The sequence below is a fragment of the Hyaloscypha bicolor genome (assembly GCF_002865645.1).
Source record: "Hyaloscypha bicolor E unplaced genomic scaffold K444scaffold_118, whole genome shotgun sequence".
NCBI classification, from domain to species: domain Eukaryota; kingdom Fungi; phylum Ascomycota; class Leotiomycetes; order Helotiales; family Hyaloscyphaceae; genus Hyaloscypha; species Hyaloscypha bicolor.
The window spans coordinates 1045991-1069042 of NW_020194620.1; the positions used below are offsets into that span (position 1 = coordinate 1045991).

The 23052-nt window shown below is 49.5% G+C and overlaps 8 protein-coding genes across 8 annotated transcripts; 4 read left to right on the top strand and 4 right to left on the bottom strand.

Moving 5' to 3' along the window:
• Window positions 1-2012: 2012 nt before the first annotated feature.
• Window positions 2013-4278, bottom strand: K444DRAFT_535626 (carbohydrate-binding module family 20 protein; the record flags this gene model as incomplete). The annotated part of the gene is made up of 8 exons (XM_024875304.1): window positions 2013-2395; window positions 2463-2927; window positions 2983-3200; window positions 3249-3345; window positions 3401-3638; window positions 3686-3934; window positions 3984-4007; window positions 4066-4278. 8 exons carry the CDS (start codon window positions 4276-4278, stop codon window positions 2013-2015), a joined length of 1887 nt encoding a protein of 628 aa, XP_024733242.1.
• Window positions 4279-5421: 1143 nt separating this feature from the next.
• K444DRAFT_60009 (uncharacterized protein) lies at window positions 5422-8732 on the bottom strand. Its single transcript, XM_024878605.1, has 5 exons — window positions 8397-8732; window positions 7890-8319; window positions 7244-7622; window positions 5743-7190; window positions 5422-5691 (listed from the first exon to the last, which is right to left on the bottom strand). The coding sequence occupies exons 1-5, from the start codon at window positions 8519-8521 to the stop codon at window positions 5530-5532; spliced, it is 2544 nt and encodes an 847-aa protein (XP_024733243.1). The 5' UTR covers window positions 8522-8732; the 3' UTR covers window positions 5422-5529.
• A 3260-nt stretch (window positions 8733-11992) lies between these two features.
• On the bottom strand, window positions 11993-14225 carry K444DRAFT_535763 (multicopper oxidase; the record flags this gene model as incomplete). The annotated part of the gene is made up of 2 exons (XM_024875319.1): window positions 11993-13619; window positions 13747-14225. 2 exons carry the CDS (start codon window positions 14223-14225, stop codon window positions 11993-11995), a joined length of 2106 nt encoding a protein of 701 aa, XP_024733244.1.
• A 1515-nt stretch (window positions 14226-15740) lies between these two features.
• Window positions 15741-17392, top strand: K444DRAFT_645090 (acid phosphatase; the record flags this gene model as incomplete). Its single annotated transcript, XM_024885046.1, has 8 exons — window positions 15741-15816; window positions 15876-15966; window positions 16069-16130; window positions 16186-16282; window positions 16334-16522; window positions 16580-16836; window positions 16892-17021; window positions 17068-17392. The coding sequence occupies 8 exons, from the start codon at window positions 15741-15743 to the stop codon at window positions 17390-17392; spliced, it is 1227 nt and encodes a 408-aa protein (XP_024733245.1).
• Window positions 17393-17722: 330 nt separating this feature from the next.
• K444DRAFT_60133 (uncharacterized protein) lies at window positions 17723-18250 on the top strand. The gene has a single exon (XM_024878673.1). The coding sequence runs from the start codon at window positions 17875-17877 to the stop codon at window positions 18169-18171; it is 297 nt and encodes a 98-aa protein (XP_024733246.1). The 5' UTR covers window positions 17723-17874; the 3' UTR covers window positions 18172-18250.
• K444DRAFT_60136 (uncharacterized protein) lies at window positions 18239-18839 on the bottom strand. The gene is made up of 2 exons (XM_024878674.1): window positions 18809-18839; window positions 18239-18739 (listed from the first exon to the last, which is right to left on the bottom strand). Exon 2 carries the CDS (start codon window positions 18582-18584, stop codon window positions 18306-18308), a length of 279 nt encoding a protein of 92 aa, XP_024733247.1. The 5' UTR covers window positions 18585-18739; window positions 18809-18839; the 3' UTR covers window positions 18239-18305.
• An 833-nt stretch (window positions 18840-19672) lies between these two features.
• On the top strand, window positions 19673-20102 carry K444DRAFT_616159 (uncharacterized protein). The gene has a single exon (XM_024880868.1). It carries the CDS (start codon window positions 19698-19700, stop codon window positions 20094-20096), a length of 399 nt encoding a protein of 132 aa, XP_024733248.1. The 5' UTR covers window positions 19673-19697; the 3' UTR covers window positions 20097-20102.
• Window positions 20103-20591: 489 nt separating this feature from the next.
• Window positions 20592-22803, top strand: K444DRAFT_616161 (uncharacterized protein; the record flags this gene model as incomplete). The annotated part of the gene is made up of 6 exons (XM_024880869.1): window positions 20592-20802; window positions 20886-21111; window positions 21236-21295; window positions 21346-21642; window positions 21698-22071; window positions 22245-22803. Coding segments are annotated over exons 1-6 (1313 nt in total), but the record flags the coding sequence as incomplete, so codon positions are not given.
• Between the last annotated feature and the right edge of the window lie 249 nt (window positions 22804-23052).

Genomic DNA, 23052 nt, shown 5'->3' on the forward strand with positions numbered 1-23052 from the left:
AGTCAGTCTGACTGCTTTGCCACAGACATGGGCATGCTTCAAAACTTGGTGTCCGCGTATATCGAGATAGACAGGATAACGCCGAAGTCAACAGTGGCCTGTTCATCTGCTGCCGAAGCATTCGTGTATCTTATCAAGTACGACTACGACCATGATCGTTATCAAGGCTCTGGTACTCGGCGACTGACGACTGTCTATGGCGTTACTAATTGGACAGATTATATGGACTACGTTCAACGTCAAGTGATCCTCAGCCCTGAATTCTCGTTGTGGGACAAGCATACAAGCGAAATTGAGATCCTTGCTCGGGAGGCCCTGAGCGTCAGCCAAAAGGTTCTCCTTGCTCACAATGCCCCTGACAAGCGCCTTCCCAAAGAGCTTGTTGATGGCATATACACTCGAATAAAGGTACTCAAGAGGTGGAAAGTTGAATATTTTGACCCCATCCGAGCGCGTGACGATTACAAAGAATGGAAAATAAAGCAAACTACACCTACCACTCAGCAATCTCACTGTAAGCTTCGTGCCATGTGGGAATGTGTAAACGGTGCTAATGTTTCATCAGTACGGAGAAGGAGAAACCATCTACTTTCCACCACAACCTCGGAATCGAGGGATGTTCCCAACCCGCTAGGACAGTCGGATTCAAGGCCCTCACTCCTTCAAGCTTTCCTCGCTAAATTCAACGTAAGTCATGCACCCACTACACCATGTACCTTGTAAAGTTGATAATTTTTGCAGGATGACCTCACAATCTGGATCATAAACCTCTCCGCCTATTTTATTTGTGCTATCATCCAGGCTCTCTCTTTCTCCAAGCTTCCCGACAGCCCTAATTCGCCATCAACTTCCGCCAATCTCAATGCGCTCCAGTCCACCTTGACGCAAATGCTCTCTGCCATCATGACCTATGTCCTGACTGTTCGCAGCCTCGGCTCACACACCAACCATCTTGGGAGACGTCATAAAGCTTGGTTCGTCCTTGCCTTCTTCTTGCCAGTCGTTTCATTCGCAGTGATGCGGTGGATGCCGGGTCTCAACCCTCTCTTGTCTTTCGTCGGGACTGCCGTCACAGGATTTCTGCAGGTCGTACTGGTGGTCGATATGAGAAGTCCGAAGGTGTTGCCATGCTGAAACTGCTTCGCATCGGTGGGTTCGAAGAAATGAATGGCCCTGGGTTCAATGACACTTTTCGCAATGAATGCCATTGTTCCAGAAGCCGCAGGTTCATTCTCGGGGTTTTTGGTTTCCGTTGTACAGTACCAATCTTGCCCTGCTGTTCGGTACATTGGTAAGCCTAGAAATTTTCAGTCAGACAAGTCATATACCATCACAAGTCATTTGTGAACCATGAGTTGGTAATTCTGAGTCGCACTGCTTCCGATGAGAGTCGGGGACAACAGGCTTTCTGCCACACAACTATCAAAATTAGCAACAGAAATCGACGTTCAAGTGGCATCCATAGTTGAAAAGTGACGCCAAGCACTCCTCAATAGTGTTTAAAGACGACGAGTCTTGAGTGAAGTTTAGAGACCGTAGTCAGTGTGAAGAAGTTTATAGACAGAAGTCTGAAAGCAGCAAATGAGCGAGGCCATTCGCAGAGATGCCAAGCTCTGCTCCGATGTTTTTAGACGATCCGTCTTGAGTGAATTTTAGAGACCGTGGTCTGTTTAAAGACGATGTGTCTAGAGTGCATTTTAACGTCCGTAGACACTGTGAAGTTTAGAGACCGTGGTCTTGATCCCGAGGGATGGAGAGGAGAAGAAGAGAAAAGAAGAGAGAAGGCCGGGCCGCGAAGACATGCAGAGCAGCGGTGTTGTTGGGAAGGAAGGAGCTAAGCGAGAGTTTCGTTTTCGGGTTGGGAAGGAAAGGGGTGTCACGTGCCACATGCCGCAGACGGGAGGTGATGGTGAAAGCGAAGATTGTTCCAGAAATTTTATGTACAATGAATTGAATATTCCCCGGAAAGTATCCTCCTAAGAAACGTTGTATATACAATTTGATACCAGAAATTACTGCCACGTATTATTCACCGTCGCCGCCGTCGCACAGGTTGCAGGCACGGTATAAGTATGATTCGGATCTGCCTCCCAAGTGACAGTCCCTGCGGAATTAACGTTGATATATTTGTACTGAATGGCTGTGCCGGGTGCCAAGTTCAATGTCACAAACCATAAGGGGTTGGCACTTGTGTATTGAGAAGCAGAGAGCGAGACTGCGGCGCTGGTGTCCCAGTTCCCAAGGGCTGCAATAGACCCACTTATTTTGATCGTTTGTCCGACTGTTGTGGTAACTTTTTCATCGAATGTGACAGCGACTGAGGTAGCGGTTGCGCAAGCAGTTGAGCTTGTCGTTGTCGTGGTCGCTGTCGTGGTAGATTTCGAACTTGTGGATCCTGACAAGTAGTATTAGTTGCCGCTGGAACCATATTTCTCACAATAAGAACGAACCCACAGGCTAACCTGTGATTGAGCTGCAAACACCGCTCCCTGTAAGTTGAGCTGTTGGGTAAAAAATCCTTGGCAGGCCACCAGCCATAGCTACAGCTAGGTTTCCACTGGAATCGGTGGTGTATGCTGTGCAGCTGAGAACTTCGACCAATGATTGGCTGGCTGTGAAGCCCGTCTCGGAAGAAGTCAAGGTGAGAGTATAACTACTCCCGCTGGCGCCGAGATTAGAGAATACCCCAATGATCTGGTAACCACTGTCTCCTTTCCTCATTGCGATGGTGTGGCTGTCGGAATATATCGGGTAGGCCTTGTAGGTGAGATAACCGCTATCTTTGTAAATGGCTTGATTTCTGATCTGGTTTACGGAAGCAATGAATGTGTAGAGAGGCGCGCTGGTAGAGTATCCGGAAAGCCAAAGGGCCTCGCGATCATATGGAACACCGCCACCAGAATAATGTTGCTCTTGCCCATAATAGACTTTGAATAAATCAGCATTCTTTCTTAGAACCGTACAACGATTAGGTGTGCCTACTGATAGGTATGCCATCCTGAAGGATGGTGAAAGCAATAGCATTCTTCGCTAAGGACAGATCGGAATTGAGTGATGGAAATCTGGCATTGTCATGGTTCTCCATGAAGGATCCAAGAAGCGTCGTATCTGAACAGGTTGATTTCATTGTGTTTATGCCATTGACAAGATTGCTGATGCTCCCGCTGGTGGACTCAAAGGCCTGAATGATCCAGAAGTAGCTGAATATTGGTTAACACTTGAACACCTAGATCCAAGAATGAGCTTACGCAGGATAATTCAGGACACCGCTCATGTATTGCTGATATGGACATGTGTAGGCGGGATCTCCGTTGAAAACCTCTCCCAAAATATGCATGCCTCCAGCTGGTTTCGTCAGCTCTGTTTATCACTCTTTGTCAGAAGCATCAGGAGTACTCACCAGCAGCCTGAAACGGAGGAAAGAACGCATTGTCAACTTGCTGGGCACTATCAACCCTCAAACCATCAATGCTATACTTAGAGGCCAGCCCCGAGATCCAAGTCTCGAACGTGTTCAGTACATTTGAATCCTCGGTCCTCAGATCAGGGAGAGAGACGGTATTGTCTCCTTCCCAACAGACTTTGATACTGGTAGCATTGTTGTAATCAATGAGACAGAAAGGATGATAGTAAGATTGCTTTCTCTTATTAGCACATAGCAATCATTTGGAGGCGATGTGCCTACCAAGTTGAAAGGCGTAAAAACGCTGTAGTCAACGCATGTCCCGCAGCCCAGGTAACCCATATGATTTGTGACGATGTCTACCATCAGATACATCCCCCTGGCATGGAGAGCTGTAGAGAGAGCGATTAAATCGGATTCTGAGCCGAAGTTACTGTTGACGGCGTTGATGTTTTGAGCCCAGTATCCGTGGTAGGCTTCTCCATCTCCGCTGTTGCCGGATAAATTCTCCACGATAGGGGATATCCAAATCTAGACTCGTAAGCACGCATTCAAATTTTCCGGGGGATTGTGAACTTACTGCTGTGAACCCCATATTTTGGATCTGACAAGGGGAACTGTCAGCATCTTTCGGGGAATCGGTGGAAGGGGAATGTACGCACGTAATCCAATTTATTGATGATGCCTTGCCAAGATCCTCCACAGTAAATCTGATCCCCTGTGTTGCATGTTGCAGTTGTTGAGCCATCAGTTCGAGCGAAACGATCGGTGAGGACTTGGTAGATGGACTGAGAGCGCCACCCGGCTGGTGAGAGAGCAGAGACGCTCCCGGCGAGCGAGACCAAGGCCACAAGGGCAGCATCAGAGAACTTCATAATTTTTTAAGCTTGGATGAATAACAGAGCCTTCTTAAGGGAAACGCAGATAGATGTGTGAAGTCAAGTCAAGGTTGAGGGTTGAAATAGAGCTACAAGGTGGCGGCTGCGGCCTGGCTGAACTCAGAACCTCAACGCTATGCTGATATCTCATATATAAATATCATGGGAATAAAAGGAGGCCAAGAGAAAGAAATCAAGTCGGTCAGACTGTCGTTCAAAAATAAGGCCGCCGCATTCAAAAGACGTCGTCCAAATTGAGTCGCGTCCGACCCTAAAAGACTGGCGACATCACGATCCACAGGCGACCCTTCATTGCACAAGTCATTTGGGCATCACGACGGCCAGTCAAGTGATTGGACGAGATGACGTTAGCATCGCACAAGTGTGTTCCTTAGTAGCAGGAGTCGAGCTGAATCACTGTCGATCACTGGGAGCAGCGTGGCGAAGGAGAAGGGAGATTCAGATTCAGGGGTACCAAGGAAGCGGGCCGGCTCCGCCTCGCCTCGCTTCCGTTTGAGATCCTTTCCAGGCGAGCGAGCAATGATGATCCCTTTTCCTTGCAGATGGGACATGCTTATCACGACCACAGTCAAGACTAATTTATGCAAGTAAAGCGGGAAGTGTTCTTCACACTCTTTCCAGCTCCCGTGCGGAGTCAAGATTCGGTCCTTCCTTTGCCCGGCACCCTTATAAGGCGCGGAGTAAGGTCGAAGCCAGCATCAACTCCACGTTTTGACCCCGCATTGCGGAGAAGATGCGTTATGCGGAGACCATGACGACCCCGGAGGGAAGTCCATGTTGAGAAGGCCCGAATTTACGGAGCTTAGGAGCTACTGGCACTTGATTGCGTGCAGTGAGTCTGGAGATCGCGGACAAGTGCTGAATAATACATACAGTACCTACGTAGCCATAGCCATGACTGACAATTACCAAATCTGGGGGTCTTGTGACCAGTTAGGATGTGCTCTCCGTCGCCGAAGAGCCTCCGTTGCATGCTGTCAAGCTCAAGGCGCGGGGAAGGGCGGGGTATAGAGAGAAGCCAGAAAATCAGGTCATAGTTCAAGGAAGCAGAGAATCTAGCAAGTGATTTGCCTGTTGATGTGTAGAGATGTCCTTTTTGAGATTGTACTCCATGGTATATTCGCAACCCTACTTTTCTCCCATCCAAATCATCCAAAATTTTCCGGTCCACCCAAAAGCCCTCCATCCCAAGACGCAATATAGATTCGCCGAAGAACATCCACGTCATCACCGTCCTGGTGTGTTAGCACCCATGAATACGCTGTTACCGAAGCCTGCTGCATCTGGTTGTCCTTCTGGGTTCAGTTGTGTCTGATCCATTGCCGTAGGGTAGAATTGGAAGGAGGGGTCGATCGTGTTGCCGTTCTGAATATACGAGTCCCATGCCTCCTAGGAAAGAGTTAGCATTCGGTTTTTGTGTCAGGGAGGCTCGATTCTTACCCAGTCCAAGTTCGCGGGCACGTCCAGCATCCCCGTACCAGTCCCGGCGTTACCAAAAACAGAAAACGGCGATGCCACACTGTTCAGAGTGCCGAAAGGATTTGAATTGTCCATGGGAAAGTTGGGCGTCAATCCTATGCTAGCAGAAGAATCTCCCATGCTTAAGTCCATGTTGCCATATCTGGTGCCCCCAGGGGACTGTGCCATGCTGTTAAACATGGCAGCCGAGTTCGGCGACAGTCCTCCTGAAAGCATACCCAGAGTCATCGCTGCCGAGTGCTCGGGTTTCAAGCTGTCATCATCGAACTGGGCAAAGACCTCTGTGGTGGTCGGCTCTTTGTTTTTAGTACAGTTCAGCTTCTCAAGTATGATGCCGAGAATCCCAGCCGCTTTGTAAGCTTCCATAGACGTATCTGACGACTCTTTCCAAATCTGCTGCGATGTCTCGAGGGCTTTCAGCATCTCGGCCTTTTGACTTGGGGTCCAAAAGTACATGTCATGATTGGGAGGGCGATCAGGCAATGCCTCGGTGACGGCATCGTAATGAAGCTCCAAACACACAATCATGGCCCCAAGGAGGAAGTCATGCTTAGTGAGCGACGAAATGAACCACTTCATAGTTCGCATACGGCCACCAGGTTGAGATTCCCGGTGGAGCTGTGCCTGATGGCGGAGAATCTCCATCGACGAATCCACACACGCTCGACGCGAATGAGCGTACCGCGGATTCTGCCGAGCACGAGCAAGGTATTTGCGGTGAAGAACGCACATCGTCTTCTGCCAAAGGATGTCAAGCCCAAATCTTTGCATGAGGAGAGTAGCGGGATCGTGAGTACATTCCTCGATGGGACGGAGTCGTAAATGTGGAGCCATATTCATCTTGAGATCTCGTAAACGGTTGTCCCGCTTCAGGATATCCTCGTAGGAGACGCTTTTGTTGACGGCGTTGAGTTCCTCCAGTATCTCGCCGAATTCAAAACATATTTGAGCCTTCGCTATCATGTAAGATACCGGTGTCGGCTCTGTCGAAGATCTCGGGGGGGGCAGTATTTTTGAATCTGGGCCAAATTCATCCTCAAAGATATTTCTTGGCAGAGAAGTATCACAATCGGTGGTTCTGATCATGCTTGGCAAAGCCAATTGAAACGAGAACATGACATCCATCTGACGAACAAAAGACCAAATTCGTCGTCTCATCTCGCCTTGATAGGGAGTGACTCCAGGAAATTTGCTAGGATCTCGATGGTAACCCATCCGCATCGCTAGTCGCACAATCATGCCGACTATAACCCAGATTCCGACCTCGGCGTCCCATCGACTGTTGTACTCGCCATGGACGTAGAGAATCATCGTTTCAATCGTGTAAATGTCAGACTTCGTGTAGTCAGAATTGACAAGACACTGGACAGTCCGTAATCGATATTCCGCGGCCAAATCAAGTGTTCGACCTGTTGTTCGTTAGATGTAAGATTGGCGTGATCCGTCTCAGAGGACTGCTTACCCTTCCATTCCAACGGTTCATCCCCAATTTTATGATACGACTGCATAGCAAGACAGAGCAACGAATACAGCAAACCGAGCCAAACTATTGATGTTTTGCTCGGATCTTGCCAATGGGCTTGGAGCTGTTTATGGAAGGTAGGAGAATGAAGGATATGAACGGCAGGATCATAAGAGTTGAAGTATCGTGTGACAAGCTTATCGACAGCTGATTTGGAAGGCACTTCTGCTCGAAGATCTGTGTCGGAGGCCGCCGTATGCGCGCTGAAAAGAAATGCTGGCCCATCTCTCGCGGTACTTGGTTGAAACTGCTTGATTTTTTCGTAATTCTTTTCGAGTTCCTTTTTGTGATTGGAAAAGTAGTTCTTGACTTCGGCGATCTGAAGGAGATGGTCAGTAAGAGCACACTTCGCTTCAACCAAATCGTCCTGTAGTTAAGAAGACGAGAAACCAAGCGGACTGAAGCAATAGCCGCCTCGTAGACAAATGGCTTTCTTAGCAACGTAATGGCCACGCTTCTCTTGCACCTGACCTCCCCTTGAAGCTGGTCAAGAGAGCTAGTGAGCTCCCTTAAAGCGCTGTTCTCCTGACGGCGACGGAGCTCCGAGATAACGACAAATCAACGACAAGTAGATAGAGATGCTTACATCTGCTAGAACCAAATGCCAATGCGAGTCCCCAAAATAGAGCGTTTTCTGTTTGTCTGCATCCACTTTAAGAACACCTAAAGAATTGGTCACTCCATCGACTTCGCTGTCTTCACCTTCCTCCTCCTCCTTGATCATATCATCGTCCTCCCGATCTAAGTCGAGCGGGAAGGAGGAGGAGCCAGCACTGTCACTCTGCGAACGAGAAATCGCAGCGGCTGCTGCCGCAGGCCCAGCAGATTGGGCTCCATTCGTCATCAGCGACAAAACTAGGCCTTCTAAACGGTCAATACGGTTTTGCATATCATCAGGGCTGGTTGCTCCTTGACTTTGGTTCTTCTTTCGTGTCCCCGGCGCAGCATACGAGCAGGAGGAGGCATCGCCTCTCCGGATGCAATTCTCGCATGGGTGGGACCGGTTACATTTCAACCTGCGCTTTGTCAGTATGACCGGACCTGTGGAGGGAGTGTTTGCCTCAAGAGGTATATCAGGAGGCGGATTACTGACTTCCTGTGTCGGCAGGGCCCACATGACAGAGGCACCCGGTTTCTCTTCCGCACAACCCGATATTGGGCGTCTGGAGAATGACCGCCAGCGCTCGAAGAGGTAGTGGAGGGTGGTGTCGGCGTCATGGCGATGATTACTTGAGAAAGTGCGGATGAAAGATGCGGATGAGAGTTACCTCCACCCAGATCGACGGTTCAACGGCCAGAGAGTGGGGGCCTCTGAGCGGAGAAATGTCCTTTTATCGGTTCTTCGACAATCTTTCAGTCGAGACACCGCTGTGCTGCTGACGCACCAATAGCAAGGAGCGATCTGGTGCGAATTTATCTATGGCAAAGGCTGCCTTCTGCCGCAGCTTAGCACAAAAGCAGGGTGCTGTCTCGCTCGACAGACCGATACACCTAACCTGGGGGCTAAGTGGTGGAGATAGCGTTGCTGGTGCAGATGACCAGCAGCCTTATGTCCACTAAGCACGTATTGCCAGCGCTCAAAGCTGGCGTATATATGCTGCCTGTGCCTCCTCCGAAGAGCAATTTGCCCCTTCGATGAAATGCCAATGGGAGAGATGCACAAGCTGCCGTGCTTATTGTCCACCAACTCGGTTTCCAAATGGTGGCTCAACGCTTTCTCAGACGATGCCTCGGGCCCGATCCTAGCTGCTTTTCTTCCTGGTTGCGATCTCAGCCACCCAAGGCCGATGCAGCTTCTTGATTACCCGATGGTGTATCCTACACGCACGGGACTGTGCTCTTCGGCTTCAATGCGAGCTTGAGTATTCCACCGACACAGACAGTTATCGACGATTTACTCGTCAACCTCTCGCCCCCGAGTTTCTACTCGGGCTTAATGCCACACAGCCCTTCGACGATATCCTTGAAGCTGCAGATATTCCTGCAGAGCACTAAGGGGAAGTTGTCCTCTTGAGGAATGATGCGCCACTGGTGTCTCGGTCGGATGAGAGTACCGCGCGAGGCGCGAGATAGGTCGGGGGTCGGTCGACGAAGGCTTCAATGACGTTCGGTAGGGTCGGTGCTAGACGAGGAAGCAGGGGCGTCGTTTCGCGTCAATTGCTGAATTCCCGTTAGTATATTCCAACCTCATAATGCCGCATGCCCGATGGGTATCCACGTTCCTAATTGGGGCCAAACTCACCAGTTGAGATTTGATGGGCGCGCTTCCAAGAGCTTCTGGGCCAAGATCTGGTCTCGAGTGCGTCGGGGACTCCGCGCTTCCAGCCAAAGATAGGACAGACGAGTGGCTGATGCGTCTCAATGAAGTTATCACGATATTGACATCAGTCATCAAGGTTGGAGGTTCTGGTGGTTGACGGCGACCAGGGTTTGGACAAGTCGACGCCAATTTGGTGTTTCTGTTTGGCGAAGAGCGGGGCCGCAGCAGGGCTGAAGTGGGGTTGCAATTGGCCACGCCCAGCGGAGGCACTGAAATGCAGAGATGTGTAAGCTCGCGGGGGGCAAAAAGGCACCAAGATGCACGTCGCCGTCGTCGCGGCGGAGTAGCGGAGGAGCGGAGGCGTCGGTGTCGGTGTAGTCGAGAGTTTTTGCCACCTTTATGTTCTCCAGCAAGACTCTCCTCGGCGCGGGTTCAGGCACCAGCAATATTCGCGTCCTCATCAGAAGCCTCGCCGAGCGACGGCGAGTGCTGACAAAAGTTGCATGGAATATACAAGTACGCTTTGGTGGTGGTACAGTAGTGCATTCGGAGTCAGGTGTTGAGTGACTCACTTATGAGTGTAGATTGAGGGGGGGGGGGGATTGGAGGAAGGGTCAAGAAGTGCTCAAATGGGCTTCGAGATCAGGAACTTGGCAGTTAACTCCGTTAATGCCGAAAGCCTTTGATTGAGGATTCTCCATAGGGGCATTCAAATGCCGCAATTGCTTTCTGAGAAGAGATAGTTCCTCCTGTACTGTAGTACGTACATCCCACAGCTGCGATCATATCGTCATAGAAGCCTGAAACTGTTTCTGCTATGTCTTCCTCCATGGCTCACTGTTTTAGAGTTGCGGTGATGTACGAGGCTGGTAGCAATGTCTCAATTGAACTGGACCTCGCGAAGGACAGGGAAAGCGGCACCATTTCCACTGTCCCGAGCCAGGTTGATCATTCAATACCGCGCAGCCTGTTCAAATGATCCCTCAAATTTTGGAATTTTCGGGGCTTACTACCTTCGAATGTCCTACAAGTTTAGAACATTGGAGTCCTCATCAGAGGTCCAGCCTGACTCGAGACGTTGAAAATGAGTGCCAGTGTTGATGTGTCGGTCTCATGACGCTCTTCCGTCGTTCTCCACAACTTCCATATTCTTCTCCGCTCTCCGAGAATTCAGCTCAATGTCCAGTTGTTCAGTACCCTTCCTCTTTCCCCTTTCTTTCCCTCTGCGTCTGCGCCTCCTCCGCTTATTCACATTCTCAGTTACCGGGCAAAAATGTATTCGACCTTTTAGCCAGTGACCTCTGGAAAATTACATGAAGAGATACCGGGTTTGCCCTTGAGCTGTAGCGGGAGCAGGTATCGGGAACTTTGAAAGAGGTAAAACCGAGTGAGTGCATGTCTTGCGCTTCGACGGTGGGATTAGTTGTAGTTGGAGGCGTCGTAGCTTGTGGTGCAGCAGCAGCGTCCTTCGTTCAACAAGGGAAGTACCTAGTTCACGGTGGTCAGAAAGAGTGACATTCATTTTCAATGTTCCAAGTTAAAGTTGGACATTTATTGGGCCGCGGCGGAGGTCGGAATATAGTGTCTTTAGAACTTCTACAATAGTCAAAAGGGGGGAGCGGTCTAATTTTACTAAAACTGGTAGCAGTATTCTAGGGGAAGTAACTGAAATGACCCAACTGGACTTGGGGCATTGATAGTCTAGTGCCGCTCTTTTCGCCCACCACAGGTTTGTGTAAGACGCACGTACCTGGACACCCAGAGACGATTGAAAATAGGAGTCACACATTTGATGAGTTAGCTGAGGAACGTTACTCAACGAGTTTGCTACTCTGCTCTTTCTTCTGAAGGCTATCAATCAAACCCATCATTTATTTGTAAAGGTAGGTCTTTAATCGATAGACGTATTATGTACATAAATCTTCACACAGTATACATAATTCACCGCCGTCTATTTTCATCCTCTTCGGCCATTCTCATGAGCTTGTGGCGGCGTAGCATTCGTTACATCTGATTGTCAAACAAGCTTCCGCTAGTGCTCATAAAAGCATGTCCAGTCGCTTCTCCGGGCCCGCCCAAATTGCTATGAACATCAAGGACATCCATGCTGCAGGGAACTCAGTTTTTGCTGCATTGTCAAAGCCGAGGCTGAACAGCTAGCTCGGTATATGCGGAGTAAGCCGCAAAAAAATCATTGGATGAACTGTTTCGATGTTACTAATCGATTCCAGTAGTGATCTTTCTTCAATTATCCTGCCGAATAATCGAGGTTGTGGTCCCCGATCTCCCGAGTTGGGTTTAGTGTTTGAGCTTCATCGCTGTTGGCCCGCCTCACGTCAGACCCTTAAATCCCTTCACTCCAAGCCCCTCGAGTTGTCTCCTGCAAGTCGGATCTTTCGCTTTTCGTAGGCCTCTCGTGGAAACGTCCATCATCCGATTCCGAAGCCAAACCAGGTGCTGTCCTCCGGTGGTGCGCCCTTCTTAAGCTCTGTGAGGGGCGCCTCACATAATTGTCGATTCGCCTCCGGAATCGACCATGTAGCAAGCTCGTCGACTCGGCTGATGAACTGCATAACAAGTCCAGCCTCCGAATGCCAAGCCATATGGCAATGGAAAGCCCAGGCCCCGGGGTTATCTGCCACGAATCTCAACGCCAACCATCCGAATCCTTCAGCTGTAGCAACGTCTCGCCGAATCACGTTATCAAGAACTCCTTCATGGCCATCGAGAATTCCCTGGCCGTATGCTTTCAATCCAAGGAAGTCATAGCCCGGGAAAGGCCCATGTCCCTGTCCGAGTACCCAGAACTTGTGACCGTGCAAATGCATTGGGTGATTTCCCTCGTCGAAGTTTTGGATAATGATATCCACGACTTTGACGCCGGTGTGTTGAATGACAAAGTCGTTCTTCTTATCATAACAGATCTCATTGACTCCATCAGTGTTTCTCATAGAGTTGAAAGTCTCGTTGTTACTGGACAACCCAGCGATGGTACGATGCAAAGTCGGTTTCTGTAAGTTGGGTCGGAACGTCGATTGGTTAAAAAATCCACGCTCAAGCCTCCAGTCGCCGATTTCGAGGTTGGATCGGAGATAGTACGAGTGGTCGGCGTGTGGAGGCGGAGGAGCGTAAGTGGTTGGCACGTAGGACGTGGTATTCATATCTCGACATTGCACTTCCATTCCTTTACTCCAGCTTCTGGAACTTGGCTGAGAAAGCAGCCCTTTGGGCTTTTTGGTCTTGCCACTGGGAATATAGTTGATAACTGCCTTTATCTCGTCGGCTCCGGGACCTGGCAAAGTAGGATCTTTCCAGCAGTGAGCAACCATCCTCGCTCGCAACCAGAAGGAGCTGGCAGTCGTATGGTTCGTATTCAGAATCATGCTATATCTCTGAGCCGGGCTGATCATCATTCTATTGTCATAGGTTGGCACAACATCGGTTCCATCTACCTCTGTGATGGCCCAGGAATGTTCATCAACTTCGACTTGAAACCATGCAAAGGCTCCGGTATTGATAAATCTCAGGCGGTGGTTGGCATTCGCAATCAAATCGAGCGAAGGAAGAGCTGCCGTGGAATTGTCGCACATCCGGTGTGGAATATTAGAACAATCACGTGTGTTCATCCCGTTCATCAGAGCGCCGTGTGGAATTGGAGATGACTCGCTGCCGGGTTCCAGTGTTTCGATAAGAAGGCCACTTGAGAGGTCGTGGTACCAATCTTGAAGCATCACAACTCGATCTGTGATGTAGGGAATCTGTTGAAGTTTCTTCTCGTCCTTGGAGTGGATGACCAGGGGACCGACCAAGCCGTCAGACGCTTGAACGGCAACGTGCCCATGGTAATAATACGTTCCTGATTGCCCTGTGACTGTGAACTCGTATCGAAATTTTCGATTTGGAGCGATTGGGCACTGCGTGATGCCTGTGGTACCATCCATGAAGTTTGTGCCATTCTGATAAATTCCGTGAAAGTGGATTGAAGTAGCATTATCACTTTGGTTGTCCACCTCGATAACCAAGGTGTCTCCTTCGTTGGCTTCGATGAGCGGGCCTCTAGAACGAGCTTAGCAACATATTTCTTTGACGAGGGAGCAGGGACCAGGCGAGGAGGCCGAGGCATCCACCCAGCCAGTGAAAATAGGGAGCTGTGGGTGTGGGACAAAGAAATAGGGTTCTTTACGGGAATTGACCATTAATCATGAGCATGGGCCTGTAAACTCCGTCCGGATTGCCCACGCGGTTGACAATGGACCACTTGTACTCCCTAACCTGTGGCGGGGCGTTGAAATTCCAGGCAGGATCCAAAATATAATCGCTAGCTAGTCTGCGGAAGCCTCCAAGACCCGGCGCTTCATAGGTCTTGATTCCCATTCCAGTGGCGTCTGTAACAATAAAACGTCTAGTGAAGAGCATGAGACTGAAGAATACCAGGGCCGTTGCGATGAATGACCCCGCTATCACCCAGACTGTTCGGATCTGCCATTCAAACTTGTAATCGAGCTCCCCGATAGCCTCCATGTCATCGCCAGGAAGAAGTCGCTGCTCTTGTCCCCATTCGAAGTCATCCTCTCGCTCCTGCATCTCAACATCGTCATAGCCGTCGAGGCTGTCGCTGTGCCTGAGCGAAGGCTTGTCTCGACCGCCTTTGTGGGAGTCCATGATTGTGGAACTGTTTTGAATATTCCTGGCCAATCTGAGCCTTGGAGCTTAATGTTGTTAATGGGAGCAGAGTTGGAGAATAGCTAGAGCCGTTCCAAAGGTGGTTTGGTCGTGGCACGACTTTGGGACCGGCCACAAAACTTTGTTTCAGGGTCCCATAGTCGAAACAATCTCTAGACCCCGACTGTGAACACAACGAACTGTTCAACTGATGGTCTTCTCAGTGCTAGCATTGAGGGAAAAGAGAGGAGCAAGGAGGTGAAGAGGATGAAGAGCGTCAGAGGTAAGATGATGGATCGACGCCTTGGCCGATATCAAGTCTGATATGGTGGAGCCGGGGGTTGGCGGTGCACAATCAAAGCCCCGGCAAGACGGGGGGGCCACTGCATTGATGGATGGATCATGGATGGGTTCGACCGGGGAGCTCAAAGGCTGCAACTTGCAGGGTCTCTTCCAGCCTTCCAGAAGTCGTCGACAGACAGGGCGGCCGGTGCCTGCTTGGGCTAAACTGTCCGAGGCAAATGCAGGCCTTCAACTTCAGCGTTGGACTTTTTGCACGCGGGTGATGCTGTACGGTACTGGTGGTACGACCTTCAGACCAGGTTGTTCGCATCTCCGCTGTCTCCCAATCATCAGCCTCCTCTGCCACACGTTCCTGGCGACTAGCACGCTTCGGGCCTCGCCAAAGCTTGCCTGCGCCACCACGCCCGTGGCGCTAGAGAAGCTTGAGTGAGATCTTGCTGCCCCTTGAGTCTTGATCGACGACAACGAAATGTGACCTGCATGACGACAAACCGCTCTCGGCCAATCATCGCCAGCACGATGCCAATCACTCAACTCACCTGCCTTTGCCAGTGCAAAGAGCCGAGCCCCCACAGTCTTCAGTCTTCCCCGTCCCCTGCATGTTAATTACCTGCCGCTTACCTCGAAAGTAATTACTGTAAGTCAGCCCCCCCCCCCCCCCCCCTCCGCCCTCCCCCCTTCCCCCATGCCCGAAAGGCAAGAGACGCTGCAAGTGAAGAATGAGGTGGAATAATTATGCATCACAACCCTCACCTCGTGCCTTTAACCTATGGCCGAGAGAAAAAGGCGACGGATATCTCGGATCTCTATCCCTTGTAGAAGGTCCTACCTTACCATTCTCTCCCCACTTGGCCCGGGAAAATAATTCCGGCGTGCTGTGACCTGGCCCTTTCCCGGAAGACCCAATGACCAGACCCGTTTCTGCCTTTCTACTGTGCTCCTCCAACGACGTGACCTCGCATCCTCAGCTTCACCCCTCACGGTACGGTATGACCGAGCCGCCTTCCCAAGACGGCTTGGCAAGCTGTCAAAAGCCTTGTTCTGTTCCCAGAACCCTTGGCAGTTCCTCCTAGTCTTCAACCCAGTACCATAACTCAGGGACCTAGCTTCCGTCCCTGAAGGTATAAATAAGGTACGGGTCCTTTGTCGATCCCCCTTGACTTTGACCATTCTCCCCAGCCTCGGCGGAACACGCTTTCTCAAGTCAACAACATGCGTTTCACTTCCGCTTTCGCTGTTGCCTCTGTGGCGTCAGCTGTTGCATTGGCTGCCCCGAACAAGAGAGCAGGTAAGTCTCAAACAGATCAACCCCAGTCTCAAACGTGAAACAAATCTGATAAAATCCAGCCTCCCCCACAGCCACCGATGTAGCTGATGTGTATGCGGCTCAAGCCACAGCACTCACCCTAAGCCCAACTAGCAATGTCAAGGGCAAAGTGTAGGTGTTGGGGGGGAGCAATCCTTTCCTTATTTCTGTCTGTTTCACACTTTTCTCCAGAGACAACCTCATCGAGATATTGCTAACTCCCCCGTTAACTAGGTTTGACCGATATGTCTCTATCTGGTTTGAGAATACCGATTTTGAGACCGCTCAAGCTGACCGTAAGCATTGTTCCATTTGCTCTCTCTTTTCTAAAGATAATTAATTGGAATTCAGCGAACTTTCAATTCTTTGCAAAGAAGGGCATCACGCTCTCTAGCCTTGTTTGCGCCACGCATCCTTCCGAGCCAAACTACATGGCGGCCGTAGGAGGGTAAGTCTTCTGATCACTGTATATCCTTGATTTGATTACTGACAAAACTAGGGACTACTTCGGTTTAGACGGTGATGCTTTCAACGCGGTTCCCCAAAATGTATCTACTGTCGTCGACCTGCTCGAGGACAAGGGAATCAGCTGGGGGCTTTATCAAGAGGATCAACCTTATTCGGGCTTCCAAGGGTTCGCTTGGGTCAATCAGCAGAATGGTGCTAATGATTACGTTCGAAAGCACAAGTGCGTATTTCAACTTCAACGTGACCGCTTTCGATGTTTAGACTGACAACCGGTTAGTCCCGCAATCCTCTACAACTCTGTTGCCAACACCCCACAGCGTGCCGCTCAAGTCAAAAACACCACAATGTTCTTCAAGGATCTCAAGGACAACAAACTTCCGCAATGGATGTTCATCACGCCCAACATGACCTCGGATGGTCACGATACCTCAGTGACCGTGGCTGGCGAATGGCTCCGGAACTTCTTGGGCCCGCTCTTGGATGACAAGAACTTCATGCAGAACACAATGGTTCTCATTACCTTCGACGAAAATGGTACTGTCACCCAAACTCAATCCTTCAAGAATACTGATACGAATTCGGCGTTTAGAGACCTATTCCCTCCAAAACAGAGTGTTCAGCGTCCTTCTCGGTGATGCAGTTCCCGCAGAACTCGAGGGAACGACGGATGACAACTACTACAACCATTACTCGGAAATCTCAACCGTTGAAGCAAACTGGTACGTGCTCCAACAATCATCCCAACAGTAGACTAACTTTTGGCAGGGACTTGTACACCTTAGGCCGCTGGGATGTTGGTGCGAACGTTTTCGCCAACGTTGGCAAATATACTGGTGACAGAATCCGCAAATGGTCTACTACCCCTGACCTTGCACACCGTTACTTCAACAGCTCGTACGCTGGAATCTTCAATACCCACAATAAATGGGCACCACAGCCAGTGCCTGACTGCCACAGTCGTCGCAATGGCCGTACCACCCTGCCAGCCATCAAGGCACAATGGGAGAGCCAACAGGACAAGAACTATTATCATGGCCAGCTTGAGGTTCCTGATGGAAACAACCCTCCTGTCATCCCTTACACCTTCTAGACGTCGCATGAGATGAGTTACTGAGAGCAATGATCTGGCTTAATGAGTAAATTCTAGTCCGCATCATCAAGAGCTATAAAAGTTTAATTCTAGTATATAATTCAGAATATATATTTGAACGTTGGCATCAAACTTTAGATATTTGAGGGGAGCCACCTGTTTCCGAGATTTGTCACTTGATACAAATAAATACAGGCGCAGCCCTTTACCTCATATCGCTTATCCCTTGAACCTTGAGCTAACTCTTGCCAACTCACCTTATAATATGAGAGACAGTCGTGAGAAGAAAAGGCCTTGTTCCACATCACACTCAATAACCCTAATCTTTTTGGGACATTGAAAATCCTGCCATGTCCTACTATTAGAGACTATGGTACAGAATGGGGCTTGTGAATTCCCTGGCCTGGATATTCGTTCCCTCTAATATTGTCAGCATGTTTTTTTACTGCAAACTCATTTCTGATTGACCAAGATTCCCACTCATGTTCGACCCAGACTTCTCCGCAATAACCTTGCTCAACTCCCTCTCTCTCCTCTCCAAATCTTGCAGCCTCTGCTCTTTCTGGACTCTTAACGCCTTGATATCAACTTCCGTCCGCTCCAGCTCGGGGTCATCATCATTTCCAGTCTCTGTCGCTACAGCCTTCCGCCTTACAAGCGCCTCCGAATTCAGCGCCACTGGCGCTATCGGACCAGCAGGAGGGCGAGGGCCACAAAAACCAAAACCACCAGGAACGGCAGCATATAGTTCATGGCTCTACTCATGCCTACCACCGTAATCATGCGATTCTATTTCTTGGTTCTGATGATAAGAGGACGGGAGCTCGTGCCTATTTACCGAGGTAGAGAATTCTAATATAACAATCCTTTTCCCATCGACTTCTATTGTACCTATCTCTTGGTGCTAGCCGGGCTAGGGTTGGGTAGCTTGCTCCTTTCTATGTCGTCGGATGAATAGGAAGATGGCGAAGGCGGCGAGGACTGCGGCATTGGTTATACCTACTTTGGCTCCGGGAGAGAGGCGTTCTGAACCTGCTGAATCCGAATTTCCCGAAGAAACTCCAGTCTGTCCGTGAATACTTGACGATGCTTTCGAAGTGCTTGACGTCTGGGATTGGGATGAGGATGTGGTGGTCGAATAGCACGCTGGAAACTTGCGAACTCGCTTGACTGTATTGAATTGGGATGCCATCACAAGATCCCACAGCACCCGTAATAACGGTGACTGATAAGGAACCGCTAGATAGCTTTGCGTCCGTGATGGTGACGTTGTTGAGAGTATCAAATGGGGAGGTCACAACACATTGGTGATACGGCACGTGTACTGCATAACTCCACGCCAACCCTCTGATATGGTCAATACCGAGATGGACACATGTAGACCTAGCTGTCTGGTGTCCAAGGATGAAGACTTACCTCGGGCAGCATAGATACGTCGAAACGCCAGAAGTTGTTGTGAACCCATCAGAAGTGGACAGGCTTAGCGACCTCGCAGTTGTCCATCCAGCTGGGCAGATGAAGGCAGGAGAGTAGTAGTAATTGGCGAACGCAGACTCCGAGGTGGTGGTGCCGAACGTCGCGGCTGAAGCAGAGCTGGGATAACATGATCCGCCGTAACTTTTACCATAGCCGCCCTAATAGTCAACGTGGAAGAAAGACATTTCGGTAACGATCGTGTCAAAGGTGGTTGTGAGCATGATGAAGGTGGGGTAAAGATAGTTGTGATGGCACCACGTTTCGACTAGGCGTCTGACATGATAGGGGCCGTTGACCAACCTCAACTGAGGCGATACAGCACAATTGCTGAAAATATAGGGGAAGACAGGGGTAGAAATCGAGATTTGAAATCGCAAAAGCATGAGAGGTACGATGATACAAATCAGATAGACGTCCAACTCACCATCGAAGGATTGAGGCTGAACGCTTGCAGAATGCATCCGGATTAGGCATGCCTTCAATGATGGAGAAGGATGCATGCTGCATGCAGGATGACTTTTATTCGGCTTATCAGAAGCCTAGAAAGAATGATGGTCCAAGCATCGTGGCGTGGAAATACAACGCTGGTTGCTATCCATCCATACAGACCCTGGAAAGGAGATAGATTCCGCCCAGCTGTGAACAAGGAGCCCGATGGCTGAGGAAATGAAAAGCATCTCACTGAACAACACCACAATCAAGTCGATGCGAGAGAAAAACTTTGTTATACTGAGTAAGATCGCCCGCCGAGAAGAGACGAAGTTGAGAAAAGGTTTATAGGCTACCACAGTAGCGCGGTCATCCCCGAAACTCAAACTCAACCTCGCTGATGAGTGCAATCGTACATCCAGCTGTGCAACATCACCACGTTCAACATTCAAGACGCATTCTCTATCTTACCTCAACCTCTCCAATACGTCTTCTTCGTATTTTTACCTGCAAACGCATTGGCCTCAGCCTCGTCCTTTCCTTGGTCTTCATCGCAGCGTTCCTGAACATCTCTGCCCGGATTGACTACTCTTTAGACCTGCAGATTCTCAACAATAATCATCGTCCTGACGGAGGTTCGCCAATATTCACCACCTTCGGTACTTCTTTCAAAGTAAGAAAAGTTGCTCGCAAGATGGCCAGCCAGTTTCTGTTAATTTTTCAAAGGCACCTGTATCATGTACAACTGCACTCTTCTGACAACATCACTGTCGACGGTGAGCCTTCCGGCTCGCACTAACCCACCTAAGATGACTGTGCTCTGCTTTTCATTTTTTTTGTCCGTGCAGTTTCCCGCCTCTTCCAATGCTTCGAGAGTCGAGACCACATTCTGGATGCCTAGCTTGTACAGAGAGCCTCGCGGAGTCGCCTGTGGCGAGGTCGAGGTCGAGGTTACACAACGTAGGCATCTCCAGCGATATCCTTGCTGTAACCGCCACACCCCCAGCCTTGAAATCAGCCATCAGCCTTCAATCATCGCCACCAAGTCAAGCTCTCCATTTTGCCATGAATTCTCCATCAGTTCAAACCTTGCTCGAAGAAAGCTGCGAGCGCTCTTCCAAAGAACATACTAGCAATATGTAAAGCCACTGTATCGAGCCTCTAAGGCAACAAAATTAGATAGAACATTTTATGGCAGCACGTTTGCTTGGATTGAAAGGTTCGGGTCGGGTCGTATGCAGCAACGGCCAGGGATATGTTGGTGTTTGGGGCTTGCGCAGCAGCAGGCTGCACGCGCGCGCTCCCATGACCACCAGCGTTCAAGAATGGCAATAAATCCTTTAACACACTTTCTTCTTCCATTTCTCGACTCTTTGAAAACTGTAACACTAAATTTGGTGCTGAGAAGTTTTGATATTGCGCGATATAAACACACAAATGGAAATCGTGACTTTCTCCCCAGAAGACGAATCAGACCGCGATCTCAACGCCAGCCTCTCTCTCGAGTAAGAACTTTGACATTTCGCCCGCTTTCCCATCAAGTCTCTCCTTTCCCCAGACTTCTTACTGACTTTGTTGTACTTGATAGTATCATAGCCATTCATGGCCTGAACGGAAACCAGCTCAAGACATGGACGGAACCTAAATCGAAGAAGTTATGGCTTCGGGACTTTCTCCCCAAGGATCTGCAAGCAGCGAGAGTGATGGCTTTTGGGTATAATGCCACTGCTGCGTTTGATAACTCGGTTGCGGGGATTAGGGATCATGCGAGGGGGTTGTTGGGGGCGCTGCTGGAAAAAAGGGATAAGAGTTTTGTAAGTTAAGGTTCTGTGTTCTGCAGGATGCGTTGCTCTTGGAGTGTACCAAAGACTTTGAATATTTTTTGAAGACAGTGTGTTGGTATTCAAGGCTTGGCTGGAGGCTAATTGTTGAGCCCAGGAAGCCAAACGTTCTCTGATTTTCATCGGGCATTCATTAGGCGGGTTGGTGATTAAACAGGTATTCTCGAAGTATAGTGATCATCCGTACATTCTGACAACGAGGGACAGGCACTCGTAATAGCAGAGCAAGAAATTCTATATAAGCAGATCTACAACAGCACCCTTGGCGTCATATTTTTCGGTACCCCTCACCAAGGAAGCAGTACCGCCAATTATGCCACGACGATAACTCGTAACCTCCTCATACTCGCCAACAAACCAAATGCCGAGCTACTGGAGTCCTTGAGAACGGGAAGTCCCGTGTTGAAGCAACTTGATGATGACTGGAAGACGCATCACGAACGGAGGCCATATGAGATTGCGAGCTTCTATGAAACAAGGACAATGAAAGGGTTAAGGGGCCTGGTGAGCTTCTCATATTTGAGGTATAGAGAGAGACTAGAGCTGAAATGTACAACAGATTGTAGAAAAGACTTCAGCACTATTGACACCTCCCAGCGAAGTACCTACCTACGAAGAACAGATTCCCGTCGGCGCAACACATACGGACATGTGTCGATTTGCAACACCGAAAGACAAGACTTACAAGGCTGTTGTCCAGAAGATCAAGCGGATACGACAGGGATGTGAAGTCAAGGCCACGCATGAGTTCTATGTCGTTCCTCATTCCGCCAGTTTGCACTTCACTGGCAGGAACGACATACGTGAGCAGTTGAATGACTCCTTGCTCTCTTACCGCACTTCAAAATCCCAACAAATATTTGTGTTATATGGGCTGGGAGGGTCGGGAAAGACGCAGGTTTCCTTGAAGTTTGCCGAGGATAATCGAGAGGAGTAAGTTGTCACTGTTCGATCTAGACTTGGGACGTTGGAGAGTATGTGTTGCGTCATGAAAGGGGACATATGAAGAGAGAGGTTCTTCTGCCAATTTGGAAATCAGAAGTCCTGCCCACTTGTCCCCTCGAGAATTCTTTCAAGTTATAGACTTAAACTGACGTGCTTGACAGCTTCTGGGGTATTTTCTGGATCGATGCGAGCAGTGAAGAGACAGCAAAGGAAGGGTTTGCGAATCTCGCACGTGCTTGCAAACAAAAAGAGAGCGTTGAATCGGTCAAAGCATGGCTTTCCCGGAAAAAGCACTGGCTCCTGATTCTAGACAACGTAGATAATCGAGACTTGGACGTTTCGAAATTCTTCCCATCTCAGGAACGGGGCGCAATACTTATCACGACTCGAGATCGCGACCTGCAAAGGTATGGAACTGGAAGTGGGAACGCAGGTTCGCACTGTGTTGACAAGCTCTGCCTTGAGGATGCTGTGGCTCTACTTCTCAAAACGGCTGCAATAAAGGACCTGCCAGGCGAGAATGTAAGAAAAGTTGCTGAGCGAATTGTCAACGACCTGGGAGGTCTTGCGCTTGCAATTATTCAGGCAGGGGCCGTAATCCGTCAAGGAATATGCAGCCTTGATGAATTTTGCGATTTATATTCGAAACAGAAAAGAGAAGTTTTGGAATCGGGGAGACCCGTTTCGGGTATCGAGTTCTACCAGTACTCCGTCTTCACGACTTGGGAAATTTCGATCGAAAAGATTAAAAAAATAGCCGACCAACATGCGAGGCTTGGTTTGGAGCTTCTGAGGATGTTTTCATTTATGCATTTCGATGGCATTCGGAAGGATATCTTCAAGAGTGCAATAGAAAACTCGCTGTATCGTACGGATGTCCCGGGTTTCAAAGACAGTTTGTTGGCAAGACTTATGCCTGAAGAATGGGACGGTCTCTTATGGGGCAAGGCTATGAAACTTCTGCTTGCA

Excerpts from the sequence above, each read along its gene's own strand:
- K444DRAFT_60009 (XM_024878605.1), bottom strand. The coding sequence starts at position 8,521 with ATGACGCCGACACCACCCTCCACTACCTCTTCGAGCGCTGGCGGTCAT. Across the intron at positions 8,320-8,396 it reads GGGCCCTGCCGACACAGGAA|GTTGAAATGTAACCGGTCCC; the intron begins GTCAGTAATCCG and ends GACAAAGCGCAG. Across the intron at positions 7,191-7,243 it reads TGAACCGTTGGAATGGAAGG|GTCGAACACTTGATTTGGCC; the intron begins GTAAGCAGTCCT and ends AACGAACAACAG.
- K444DRAFT_60133 (XM_024878673.1), top strand. The coding sequence starts at position 17,875 with ATGTTCGACCCAGACTTCTCCGCAATAACCTTGCTCAACTCCCTCTCT.
- K444DRAFT_616159 (XM_024880868.1), top strand. The coding sequence starts at position 19,698 with ATGAGTGCAATCGTACATCCAGCTGTGCAACATCACCACGTTCAACAT.
- K444DRAFT_60136 (XM_024878674.1), bottom strand. The coding sequence starts at position 18,584 with ATGGCATCCCAATTCAATACAGTCAAGCGAGTTCGCAAGTTTCCAGCG.